The 14,277-nt window shown below is 30.8% G+C and overlaps 1 protein-coding gene across 1 annotated transcript; it reads right to left on the bottom strand.

The window, feature by feature from the left end:
- Positions 1-1,747: 1,747 nt before the first annotated feature.
- Positions 1,748-6,518, bottom strand: LOC100260533 (large ribosomal subunit protein uL3). The gene is made up of 6 exons (XM_010666848.3): positions 6,415-6,518; positions 5,111-5,205; positions 4,667-4,777; positions 3,718-4,022; positions 2,660-3,069; positions 1,748-2,231 (listed from the first exon to the last, which is right to left on the bottom strand). Exons 2-6 carry the CDS (start codon positions 5,193-5,195, stop codon positions 1,973-1,975), a joined length of 1,170 nt encoding a protein of 389 aa, XP_010665150.1. The 5' UTR covers positions 5,196-5,205; positions 6,415-6,518; the 3' UTR covers positions 1,748-1,972.
- Positions 6,519-14,277: the final 7,759 nt, after the last annotated feature.

Here is a 14,277-nt window from a genome sequence, read left to right on the forward strand (position 1 = left end):
ATTTATATGATTTTTTTTTCCTTTGCCTAGTGTTTTTTTTTTCTTAATTTTCATATATAATTACAGGTACAACAAAAATATTATATAATTACAATATAAATACACTTACTTTACAATAAAACCTAATTATGAAAATTTTGAAATTTTTTATAAAAATGATAATTTTGTATGATCATACCATATTTCACAATATATTTATATCATAAATAATTTCTGAAACCAAATGAAATTTTAATTTGAATTCACGAGACTCGTAATTTTTTTATATATAAAATTATTAAATAATTTCAATTAATTGGATGAATGTTGTTAATATATTGATACAATATGTTAATATCAATAGAGTACAAATAAGCATTTTTAGAATTATTACTTTTATAATGAAATATAGGTACAACATAAATGCATTATACTTACAATACAAATACATTATCATTACAACATATTACAATATAATTTGCTATATTACCCAATGAATAATTGTGAGTTATTCCATTTAATAGTTGTGTGTTTGTCAATTGAATATTTATATATTATTCAATTGATGAGTGCTTATGAAAAATAATTATTTATTATGTTATGGTAACAAAATTTTTAATTGTATGTTCCACATATAAAACGTTATAATAACCTTAGAATATGGTTTTTATTTGTGAGGTATTGAATTTGTTTTTTTTTTACAAGGTTCTTTAAAAAAATTCCATTTTTTTTGAAAAAAAAAGTAGCAAATTTTTAAGTAGTTACTTGATTGTTCAAAAGTGAACAACAATTTTTTTAGGCTTGAAAAATGTACTATTGATTACCTGTACTTATCATCATATATGGGTTTCACATAATTGACCGTCTCAAATTTATTTATAAATAATATAAAAAACATATTCGAGGATAAAATTATATTCTAAAAATCCTTGAGATGAGTGAGCTTTCCTAATAATTATTCCAACCAATTGAGTAATTCTCCCTACATGATTCTTGTATCCTTGTGGGGCCATAGATTACTTTTCAGAGAGGATTGAGGCTGAACCAATTGTCTGAATCTGAGAACAGGGAGTGTGAGTACGTTTTGTAAGGAAAAATATCAACCACCAATTCAGAATTTCTTACCCCTCATTGTTTCAAACTACTAGGGATTCAAGCAATTTTCGAACATGGGGGATTTAGTGTTGCAAAAACCCTTCCAAAACAAAATGGATACCAAAGATGGAATACTTCTCTCATCAAGTGTAGGAATGTTATTTTTAGATTCTCAATTCTATTTTAAGGAGAATATTAATCATTTCAAAAGCTATTTTCAAAGCTTTTTTATTGAAAAACAAAATACAATAAACATATCCAACCAAAATACAAGTTTTACATATAAAAAGTCAATTTTCATCTTCCCAAAAAATCAGTTTATTATTTTCATACTGTAAAACAAACAAGAAGAGAAATAAAATACAAATTTGATTTTGCTTAATTGTGCACATGCATATCTAAAAACATCCACCCATTGACATCCCTGCCTACACTGCTTCCAACAAGTCAACTAGAGCAAATTTGTTACAGTCCAAACAATTAGCATGCACCCCTGAAACCTCCTTCTCGCACCCCAAAATCAAACTTCAGAAAAAGTTTAACAGGGAGTGCCACTGTGGAAGCAGCAAACATATACTATCCATCTAAATTTATTGGCAGCACATGCATAATTTGCATGTCAATCACCATACTTCAAAGCAGCATTAGAAAAGGGAAGGACCAAAAGACAGAATTATGAAAGAAATTCTGAATAACTAGCAGTTCATAATATCTCTTGGAAAAGAAACAAAAATTGTGCAAAACCAAGACTGCTCAAATCCTCTCAACGCTTCAGACACTCAAAATATTAACTGTGATGTCTTAATGATTATAGACTAGAAGGAAAATTTCATTGCAAAAGAAACCATAATCACCCAATTTGCAGCAATGGTCCAAAATTCACCAAAGATAGGCAAAATTATGCTTTCATCCGTCCATAGAACTTCTGCTTCTCTTGTGTAGTCTGGAAACGCCCATGCCCAAACTTTGAGGAAGTATCAATGAACTTGAGCTTGATCTCCTCAAGGGCCACACGAGATGTCTGCTTGAGCAGAGACTGACGAAGCGTAACAACTCTCTTCTTAGGCCCAACACAGCAACCCTTGATCATCACATAATCATCCTTCACCACACCGTAGTGAGGGAAACCACCCATTGGAGTTATGTCTTTCTCGGTCCTGTTTTATTATCCAAGTAAAGAAACAATGATATTAGTTACGGTAGCAATGTTGGCATCCTGTGAGATTGAGTATACAAACATAGGGCTATTATTACTTAAAAACAATTTACAAATCCATTAAAAAATGATAGCATGTGTATAACAGGGGCATTTCAAATTTTCATTAGTGTTTCTATTCAGCCATGACTTCGAATTCAAAGGTTCATATAAATTCTTAAAACATTTCTATCACTGCTGCACAAAAGGGAAAAGGCTCTAAACTGGGAATCAAAACTAAAATAAAATAACAGAAGTGATTGACACTGTACCATGCCAATAAACATCTATTTATGGACAGAAGGAGATTTGAGGCTAAGAGCTCTTTTAACAAATGTTTTAATGACATCAACAAAGGCCTTGCCAAAGTTCAGTAAATAAGTTACTAACCTGTCAAACTCAGTGAGGGCGGTGTGAGACTCCTGCTCAATCTTGCCAAGCTTGTAAATCTTCTTGTTCATTTCAGTACGATGGTGGTATCCATTCTGACCAGCCCTGGCAACTGTGAATGAAACTCTAGCAGGATGCCAAGCACCAATACATGCCACTTTCCTCAAACCCCTGTGAGTCTTACGGGGAAGGCGGGTGACACCCCAACGGGTGACAACACCTTCATAACCCTTACCTTTAGTCACACCAATGATGTCAATCATCTCATCCTTCTGGAAAATGGCATCCACAGGGACTTGTTTCTCAAAGAAACCATAAGCATAATCCACTTTCTGAGCAATGGTTCCACCATTGACCTGGATCTCCATCAAGTGTGCTTTCTTCTGCTTCAATCCCTTCATCTTCCTAATCTATAACACCATGACCAGAGAAATTAGTTAGAGGATAAGGATCATTTAGGGGATATGAGAGCTGGAACTAAATTTTGAAGTATTGACAAGCGTCAAATAAGTCATGTCCAATGATGAGCCAGATCAGAGGCTGAACAGGTGAGAGAGAGAAAATCAATGTTCATTCTCCTTTTAAACATCACAGTTCAGTTGAGGATGGAAACTTATATTGGTTTCATTCCCCATATGGCTAGGACCAAAATCCAAATGAGCAAGTATGTCATATGAGTAATTGGTATACAAAAAACTTTAGAGAATTAGAAAAACTAAATCAGATTCAGCAGACAACAGTACAAGCATCAAACAAAAGTTTCCCAGTTCTTGCCTCCAAAAAAAAATTAACATAAATATCATGTTATTAAAAAGGTCTAATAACATGATATTACATCATTGCCTATCAAAAAAAGGAATGGAAAACCTATTTAAATGATACTATTACTAATTCCCACTACTTCGATGGGAAACTGTATTACTACTCAGCACAGAAGGAAATGAGTCTTATCATTAAAATAAAAATAACAAGTGAACACGACAAGCAATTGAAAGAAACTGAATTAGCATCAAATAATGAAATAATGTAGTACATCTTAAAAAATAGACTATCAGTACCTGAGTGTGAGCCAAAACCCGAATGACAGAAGCATATTTTTTCATTTTCTCCAGTTGTGCTTGGATGCTTTTCTTCCCTTCTTCAGTCTCATACTGCTTGGAGTACTTGGTGAAAGCCTTCTTCTTGGATTTGCACCAGTTCTTATAGAACCTACGCTTCACCTCCTCACTCAGGTGCTGAGCCCAAACTGTGTTCAGAGAACGAAGGCCACGTGGAGTCTTAACATAAGCCACCACTCCAACTATGACCATAGGAGGAGTCTCAACAATTGTAACAGCTTCACATGTCTCCTTCTTGTGAAGCTCTGTAGAATATTAGTATTATTAGATACAGCACTAGATTTAAATTGTGCAAGTTGGAAAAAAAGTTTCAAGCACCGATGTGATACTAAGATGTATTTAAAAAGTCAAAGAAAAACCTAACCAAAACTGGCTACATGATCCAAATAAACTACAAACATAGAAGGAAATATTTTCAACGTCTTTAGTGCAAGAAATAATTTCTAACAAAAAGTTCGTTTTACCATAGGACAACAAATATTTTCATGACATGTTATAGATAAACTGGTGGCAACAAATAAAATAAAATTTATTCAAAAGAACAAAGTCCAGGTCCACAAAAGAAGTATTATTTAAGTCACCAGTCGGTTGTTGGACAGATGAATATAACAATGAAATCAGATCATATTACATGTCGATTAAATCTGTATTATGACTTTAAATATTCAAGCATTCAACCGCTTCACAAGATTTTCAACTAATGCTTGCTTTACAAAGAATATTTTGCCCTGATCAAAGAGTGATCTACTCCAAACAAAAAGTCTGGTCTCCAGTGAGGAAAACAAAAGGAAAGATTCTAAAAGACAATATAGTACATCAAATTCCAAGGAAAATTTCCTTCAATAAAACAAGGGCAAACAAGAATAAATTAACCAGAAAAGTTTCATACTTGATCCAGGTTTTTCAACCTCCCTGACAATGTGGGTCATCCCAGCTTTGTAACCCAAAAAGGCAGTCAGCCTGCAAGGCTTGCTTGGGTCATCCTTAGGAAAAGCCTTCACTGCATGAGTTCAAGATAACAATGGATTAGGTTAAAAAGATGTAAAATTTCATCGTATTAATGTCCACTTAAATATCAACACTGAAGAATCTCATTAGCAAGATCTAATTTCTGAAACATTTCATGTTTCTTTCACGCAACTCACATATAATAAGTACAGTAATATCCCAAACTCAGAAGTGTAATAAGGTTAATGTACTACTTGGAGGCAGAAAAGTAATTATCATAATCATCAACAACTCTGAAGAAAGAGCATGTCATTGCTATAAACAAAAAAGTAAGCTCTCATGAAAAAACATTATGATTGATAATATGTAAAGAAGCCATGTATACCTTTTCCCCTATGACGAGCAGCCCGCTTCCTTGGCAAAAATCCAAGAGAACCATGCCTGGGATGCTCAAACTTCCGGTGCGACATTCTTCTCCTCCTTCACCATGGGAATAAAAAAAATATTAATCCTCAAATGTTCATATTTACATGGAAAACTATTACATTTTCATAACTTTAACACCTAGCATTTTTCCATTTTGTAACAGAATATTAGTGGAATTCATCATAAAAAAAAATTAGAGCACATTTAGTAATGGAAATAAGAACCATTTTACATTATCCAAATGGAAAAAGGAAGATTTCACAGAATGTCTTCTTTGCTTTTCCTTTTTTTTCTTCATTCTTTATGAAATCAAACTATAAAATAATTTTTTTTTAAAAAAAAAGAAAAAAAAAAAGAGGATTCTGAAGATGTTTGATTGTTCCTATTAAATAATGACTCCTTTCAGCCAACTATTTTCAGTTCCATCACCCCCACAAGGTTTTTGAGTGTCTGGTAGACATTTTTAACTTCTCAAATTTTCAGAAAAGAGAAAAACATTTTGAGAATATGATTCTTCATGAGCTTCTTAGAACCAAAAGGAAATAAAAATGGACAAACTTATTTCAGAAACACTTATTTAGAAATTAACTCACAAGCATGTTTTTGCCACTATTTCCATTTTCAGATTCATTGAAAGGGAAAAGGGCTTTAGAAAATAACAATGACCAGACACTTGAAAAACAACATCATATCAACGTTGGATTCACAAGCATTGAACCTTAACAAAATGAATAATATGAACCAGTATCCTTAACTAAAGAGAAAAATTAAACGGGAAAAAAAATCATCAGAGAGCCATCGTGTACATCTAAAAGCAAGTTATAATATAATCTATGACTAGTGCCCGTAATTCCAAAAATCAAAAACTAAACCATACGATGGAACTGAATATGAATGCGTTTGACTAATACACGAGAATCCTAATTCACAGGAATCGCTCAGCTCCTGAAATGCACACTACTTTCACATAGAAACCATTGATCTATTAAGAAACAAAAAAAAAAGGACCATTTCTCTAATAACCCCATGGATTGCGAGGAAATGCAGGAAAATGAAGAAACCGAAATGTTTGAACCTAAGGTTTTCCATTGGATCAGATCCAAGGAAACCAAAGACTCTAACTCGAACTGAATATAGGATTACTACATGGCTTTTCGAGTCCCGCTTCTACAACAAAACCAAACAAAACATGGCTTGAAATATTGTTTTCTTTACTTCTCCTTGCATTTTCTTGGGCGGCCAAACATAGAAGAGAAAGCTAACCTGAGAACCGCGGTCGAGAGAGAGAGGCAGAAGCTCTTGCGGCTACTGAAGCGAGGACAAAACCCTAGGTTTTTTCGCTCTTATATAGTATATACTAATTTAAATTTACAATGCTGCCCAATACTCTTTTTTCAAATTACAAATTCGAGCTTTTGGAGTTCTTAGCTAATGTTTGGGCCTGACCTGGTACAGTAATTCTAGCCCAAATTGGGTTTGGGCTTCAAATGAAAAATCTGGCCCAGCCATAAGGTTTGCAATGAGACTCTACCAATCTAGATGAGGTCAATAAATTTCATACTATGTTTTTTGAGGTTTAATATAATTAAGATCTATTTTATATATATATAAAAAAATTATTGTTGATTTTTTATTTTCTAAAATAATCCTCATCGAATACATTTGTCGGGGAGTCAAATTAGTTAGTTTTTTTATCTATAATTTTATTTATTTTTTTAAATCTTACTAGATTTACTTTACATATTTCCTCTAAACTATATTAATCAATTCAACATATATGGTAAGGAAAAAAAAACAAGTCTTGATATATATACCTTAACTTAAAGCAATATATGTCAATATTAAGTATTTAAATAAATAATTATGACATATACAACTTAGTTCAAAGCAATGATGACATATATAAGATTTGTTGTACTGTGTCATGACTTATGATGATGCAACCTTGAAATCAAGTCAGGAAAGACTCGAGATGATGTTTTAAATTTCTCAAAGGCTTCTTTGATATGTCTCTAATTCCAATGTAGAATCCATGGAGGAAGATACATATATTAGCATATGTTTAAAGGAGCCATGACCTATTTGAATACGAACCTTTACATATTTATGAGTGATAAAAGGTAGCTATATTGATAGGGGCATAGTAGTAAGAGGGCACTTTCATTGACATTTTATATATGTCTAGGTTGCTAATGCCCATACCTAAACACTATGATGGATGACATATAAGATCAAAAAAATATAATGACATATAATGTATACAATGACAATTAGTAGTCATTAATGTAGGTCTTTTTTTTTTTTTTCCTTGCGTTGCATATATGATTTTCAAATAAGTAAGATTTGAGAGTGATTGGTAAAGTTAATGGAAATGAAAGAAACCATAAACCAATTTGATGTAGAAACAAATCAAAATGAGGCTAGAAATTGGAATTTTCATGGGAGTGCTCTAGCAACTAAGTGTGAATTCAAGTGTCGAGGCTATTTTTGGATAATTCTCATTTTATTTTGTTTAAAAATATTTTTGATTGAGTCCGACAAGCTAGGGTTTTCATTATACAAATATGTCTCCTCAATTTGAAAAACATGTGTACCCTAATCTAAGAATGTCATTATCTTATCACATATTCCCAAGACTTTAAAATGCAAAACTCATATTCGAAATAAAGTTAGGGGTGGTTGACCACATCCTCTCAAGGTATTGCTTCATAGACATAAAACCAAGTGTCGATGCGAGCTAATATAAGTTCGTGTTTTTTTATATTATGAAACTACCTGGAGAAGGGAGTGAATATGTAGTCAAATAAATTTTTACTAATTTTCAATTTCACATGTGAAATTCTCAAGGTCAATAATGTTAATCATTAAGGAGGATTAAAAAAAACAACCACACATAAAGACACCATATATACATAGAAAAATCATTTATATAGTCATCTAGAAACTTTGTTCGTGTATAAAACTAACAATCACACGACCACAAATAAATTCATTAACAGTGCGTTTGATAGTGATTTTAAGAAATGTTTCTAACATTTTTAATAATTGAAAGATAAAAAATTTCAAATGTTATAAATACTAATAACAATTCTTAAAATCACTGTCAAACACACTTTAAATATAACAAGAAAATGCATAGTTTTACCTTATTGAAATGCACCTACTCTTAGGGTCTTATAGTAATCGACTCCTATACTCTTTTTCCACATCCACAACACAACACATCGTACTCCTTTGTAGATCACCTCAACTCCATGCATAAGCTAGTAGATCAATGCATCTTGTCTTTCCAACGAAAAGACCTACAAGAAAGTTCTTGAAAGATTTGGGAGTTGAAGGTTTAGGAAGAAGTAGTGGTTATTCATGTGCACAATTTTCTAGTCTTAAAATTTTAGGTTTTTATAGCAAAATCCTAGGAGGATATTTAGAATAGGTTATCAAAAATGAGATTTATCAAGAAGTCCTCAAAAATTTGAAAGATGGGTTTGAAAAACAAAATGAAAGGATCAACATTTGAATGCCCTATGGAAACATTTGAATGCAAACATATGTTTGAATGTTCCCTTGGAAGATGTCCATCAATACAACGTTTGAATGTTTCTTGTGTGATTTTCGAATGACCATACTTTGATTTGTATGTTTAACTTCATTTTTCAATATTCTCTCTAACATTTCACCTAGTACATATGTAATAGTCATTTCTCATATCTTAATACATATAATGTATATATGTCTAAAATATGAATCTTGCTCTAAAGTAGTTCAAACTTGATTCTAACCGATAAGGCCATTGGAAGTATGGTACATTAGACTCAATGCAATAATGAAATAAAATTGTCAACCTAATATTTTACATCAACAATCTCCTTATTTGGTAAATTGTGATAAATATTATAATGAAACCCTTGATTTCTCAAATAATCTCATGGATCCTAATCTAAAGCATATCTTAACCATCAGACACCCCACTACAACACTCTTATCAATAGACTTGTAATATGCACACTTAAATAACACACTTGTAAAAAATAATATGTGACAAAAAAAGTAAATAAATTACATTACTACTCCTTTTTGTTACAAAAATAAAACGACAAAGTAGGAAGAAAGCAACAATAAAAAACCCATAGAAATAAGAGAATAAATAAGAAAAAAACAGTATGTATATATATACCTATCTATGAATGATAATCCATAAAAAAAAATAAAAATTATAGTAATTCAAACTAAGCATTTAACTAACTACCTATCCAAAATCAACTTTCTATTTACACAACCTCAATATTAAAAAAAAATATCATTCTCACCCAAAATCTAATATATTGAAGCCTAATATCGTACATTGGAAGCATCTATAATGATGAAAAATGTCCTAAGGAAAAATGACTTTTTGTCTTTTAAAAAATACTTAGATATTTAAAAAGAATAATTGATCTAGGTTTTTGGTATCCTAAGTGCACTAATTTTGTTCTACTTGGTTATTTTGATATAGATTTTCTTAGTTGTAAAATCAATAACAAAAACTAGTGACACTTATCACTTCTATGTCATTCATTAATGTATTGGCATAATAAAAAGCAAAATTTTCATTACATTATCAATGACACAAGTCAAATATATTATTGTCTATTTGTGTTATACTCAAATCTTATGAATGAAACAAACCTTGCATGACTTTGAATTAACTTATAATCATGCACCAATTAAATGTGATAACATTACTATCATAAGCATATTTAAAAACCTGGTTCAACGTTCTAAGAATAAGCATATTAAGGTGGCGTTTGTTTTTTTGGCTTTTTGCTGAAAGTAATTTAGTTTTAGAATTTAGGTTGTTTGTTTTTTTACTTTTTTATGACTTATCATAAACTTTTTACTAAATAGAAAAAACCAAAATATGTAGCTTTTTTTAAATAGAAAAAATAACATATTGGTTTTTTTTACTTTTTAATACTTTTTAATACTTAATAGAAATAAAATACTACAAAAACAAACAACCTAATATTTAACACTATTAAGCATTAAGGTTTTATTTAGAATTAAGTAAAAAAACAAACACCACCTAAGATAAAATATCATTTTCTTATAGACCATGTATAAAAGGTCATATTCACTTGAATTTGTAAGCATTAACTATCAATTAATAAATATTTTTACAAAACCCTTAAATGAAGATTGATTTGTTGAAATTAGAAGGAAACTAAGGTGGCGTTTGTGTTTTTTGATTTTTTGAAACCTCCCCAAATACGATTTTCAACCCGACCGTTGTTCTACGGCAACGTCGTTTGGTGTGAGGAAGGCAGCCCTGAGATTGGGTGGCGGTGCGACGGTGATAGAGTGTTCGTCGCGGTCACAAAAGAAGGCAACGTCTCACCACATGAAAACTTGCCCGCGTAAAACCCAGCCATGGGATATTAAGTGTCGCCCCACAGTGTATGCTCCGCTGCCTCCTTTGCCTCCCGAGTGGACTGTCGTTTCATCTGATGCTGACGCATCCGATGCAGCTGTTCCTCCTCTAACACCCTAACCTGCAACTGAGTAGTGTTGGTTTCTATCCTACGGATCCAACATGTACGTTTTCAAATTTTCTTTCTATAGTTTTGTTTGTCATCCTCTCTGGTTGTTTGTTTGATTAATCGTAGGATATATGTTGAATTAAGGAAATGTCTACAACCTGTTTGATGAAATGATTCTAATGTCTAAAAGAGATGGTGAACTAATCACATGTCTACAACCTGTTTGATTTAAATCCTAATAAAACCAAAAGTGCATTCTTGAGGCGAAGTTTGAGTTGGGCTGGGTTGAGTTAGTTGTCCAAAAGCCCATTAACTCAATATGTCAACTTTGAGAATTTAGTACATCTACGAGTTTACAAAGCCCCAGAAATAACTCAGTTTTTGAAACCTCCCCAAATAGAAAAAGCCAGTTCATATTATTAAGTTTAAATATTTTATTTTAATTATATAAAAAATAAATATATTAATTATTTTTTGTAAGAATGATAATGATAAATTATTTATTATAATAATTTTATTATTTTGAACAGAAATACATTAAATTATATTTTTTTTAATACATTAAAATATTAAGATATTGGTTTTTAGTATATAAAAAAACAAACAGTTTAATACTTAATAGAAATAAAATATTAAAAAAACAAACAACTCAATACTTAATACTATTAATCATTATTTAATATTAAGTTAAAAATAAGTTCTATTTAGAATTAAGCCAAAAAAACAAACGTCATCTAAGACATATAAAAATTTAAAACTATTGCATGCTTTGCACCATTTTGATATTTGTATTTCAAATGCTTCTTGCCTAGTCAAAGTTTGTTTGTGTACTATTTGATTGAATTTGATGGATTTTATGCATAATTTTCTTATCATATTGCACATTCATAATATTTTAGTTGCAAAAAAGTCGTACAAACCTAAATAGATATCCTTCAAGTTCTTAAAGTATCAATAAGAAGGCAATATATGAGTAAAATCAATAAAAAGAGGGGAGTTGGTTAACTAAGTAGTCATTCGCTTAAAGGTTGATTGATGTTAAGCTAAACAACCAAGTGATACTGTTAGGTATGAAAATTTTAAAAGCCTTGGACACTTAATTTCTCAAATTATTCACTTTCTGACATTTCCCTATTCCCTCCAAATTACTTAGGTTAAACCTGATCTAATCTTCAAATCCTCTAATCCTCTAAAACCTTCGCAAATCCCCATTCTTCTACTCTTTCCACACTTCCTTATTGAATTAAAAACCACCTAAAACCCATTCTACTCCTCAAATATGCAAAAAGACACTTACAAATATCATTGGAGACAAAGGGAAGGGAAAAAAAAGTTGTTGAGAAGACTTCTCTAGAGGTTAGGACTAAGGCTTAGTTTGACCCATTTCTCTTTCACCTCCTTAGAACAACAAGATAGGCTCTCCTAAATCTTCTCTCATAGGCCTATTATTTTGGGTAAGAATACCAATTTCATAAAGTTTAATATTTTAACTTTGTCAAATTATTTACAAAGACGGTGAATGATTGTCATTAGTTGGTTTACTTGAAACAATATAATTGCAATTGGTTTGATGTTTTAATTTGAATGTACAGTATGAATATGGTGTCCCATACAGACTATGGTAAAAAAAGTGAACATAAAATTATCTATGGAAAATTTGAATGAGATTTTCGAAGTCCTAAATGAAAGGGTATGTATATATATGAAACAAAAAATTAATGAAAAATTAAAAGATTGTCCTCCATTAATGAGGTATTGAAGAGGATGTACAATTTGCCTTTCAAATAGTACTAGTTTAAGTCCTTGTCCAATTAACTCACTCTTCAAAGCTAAACGGTTGCATCACATGATGGGGTATGATGTGCACCACAATGATGTTTCATTTCAAGAGGCATTTTTGATAAATAGTATTATTGTGGGAGGGTCCATGAGTATAAGTTATATTATTTTAGCAGCATATGACAGTTTAATATAAGAACAAAAGCTTTGTATTGTCATATGAGACATTCATCACCAAGATTCTAAAGACTATATAAGTAGTTTTTTCAATGTCGTCAGTTGAACAACTTGTCATTTATGATGCCTACAACCAATAGATTTTTATTTGTAGGCATTTAAGGAACTACATAGTGGATCATATGTTTCGAAAGGAAAACGAAAGAAAGTTGGGGAAAAAAAAAAGACCAATTGTTTATTACAATTGAGAAGATGTATTGAGAGATCGTTGGTAAGAAAGAGAACTTTGTTCTAATAGACTAAACTACAAAGCTTCGAGTATTACTTCCCCTACCTAAAGCCCAATGCTACGTTTAAAGAGATTTCACCTCGCATTACACTTACGAATTTGCTCCATCTAACAATGACATTCATAAATAATTACAAATTTTATCCATGTCCATTGAGTCCTTAGGCAATAGGAGGAAAGACTTTTAACTTTCAACATAACAATTGCTTACAGGAGATGAATAGAAGAATGGCAGTATTAGATGCTTAGACGGGAGAGATTTGAGCTAATTTTGGTGTCACCATTACTTAGTTTGAACCATATCACATGTATATACTTGACGTGCTCCACCTTCCACTCAAACCTTCTCTAGAGTGTCGATCCTATTCGACTATTACACTATATTTTTTAGTGTCCCCTAAAAAGGGAAGACATGATCAATAAGGGAGCTAAGGAAGGGTTAGGGGAGCCCCCTTCTTGGCCTAAAATTTCCAATAAAACAAAGGGCTCCTTAAATATATACATATATATTGAAAAAAAAAAAGAAAAAAAAATGGAAGTCTACCCTCACTAAAAAAATTGATTTTTCAAAAGCTAAGAATATTTATAATCAAATGTTATTGACAAGATTAATGATACTTATCTTTAATGTTAACTATATATTAGGATTTCAAATAAAAAAAATAGAATATTGTGAGAATTTATTTAATATTTGTAAATTTTTAATTTTATTTTCGTTCTTTTTCCTCTTATTTAATATTAGGATTACCTTAATTTATTTTTTATTCATTTTTCATAATTTTTATTTAACGTTTTATTAAAATAAGTTTCTTAATGTATTGGCTTCAAAATGAAAATTCTAAATTATTTATTTTTTAAATAAAAACTAATTTACAACTACATTATATAATTATATTAAATTATATGCTATTTAATTGGATAAAATTTTATCTAATTATTCATATTAAGAGAAGTTGTGTTTAATTTAAATTATAGAAGACAACACATATAAATTTTTTAATAAAAGATTTCGTCATTTTCAATTAATTTGTATTTTTATTTAAAAAAATAAAAAATTCAGATTCTTTTTACCAAAAAAGAAATATTAAAATCATTGAAAAGGATTTTAAAAAAATTATTAAAGAAATTGTAAATTAAGTTTTGATCAATTTAAATTTCAGAGATAAATTTAGATAATAAAAACAATAAATTGTGGAAAAAATTGAAGGGGGTGGACTGAGGAAGCCATGTAACGGTACACCGTTCGGCACCAAATGGATCCTCCGATTAGGGCACACGTCACTATCTTCTATAAATAGCCCCTTCCCATTTCTTAAGACTATTCCGATCCCCAACCGTAGCCGCATCTCTCTGTTCTTCCCTTTT

This window comes from Vitis vinifera, chromosome 18 (genome assembly GCF_030704535.1).
Source record: "Vitis vinifera cultivar Pinot Noir 40024 chromosome 18, ASM3070453v1".
Classification (NCBI taxonomy): domain Eukaryota; kingdom Viridiplantae; phylum Streptophyta; class Magnoliopsida; order Vitales; family Vitaceae; genus Vitis; species Vitis vinifera.

Coding starts and splice junctions, on each gene's coding strand:
- LOC100260533 (XM_010666848.3), bottom strand. CDS start 5,195: ATGTCGCACCGGAAGTTTGAGCATCCCAGGCATGGTTCTCTTGGATTT. Junction 4,023..4,666: donor GGTTGAAAAACCTGGATCAA/GTATGAAACTTT, acceptor AATATTCTACAG/AGCTTCACAAGAAGGAGACA. Junction 3,070..3,717: donor GGGTTTTGGCTCACACTCAG/GTACTGATAGTC, acceptor ATGGTGTTATAG/ATTAGGAAGATGAAGGGATT.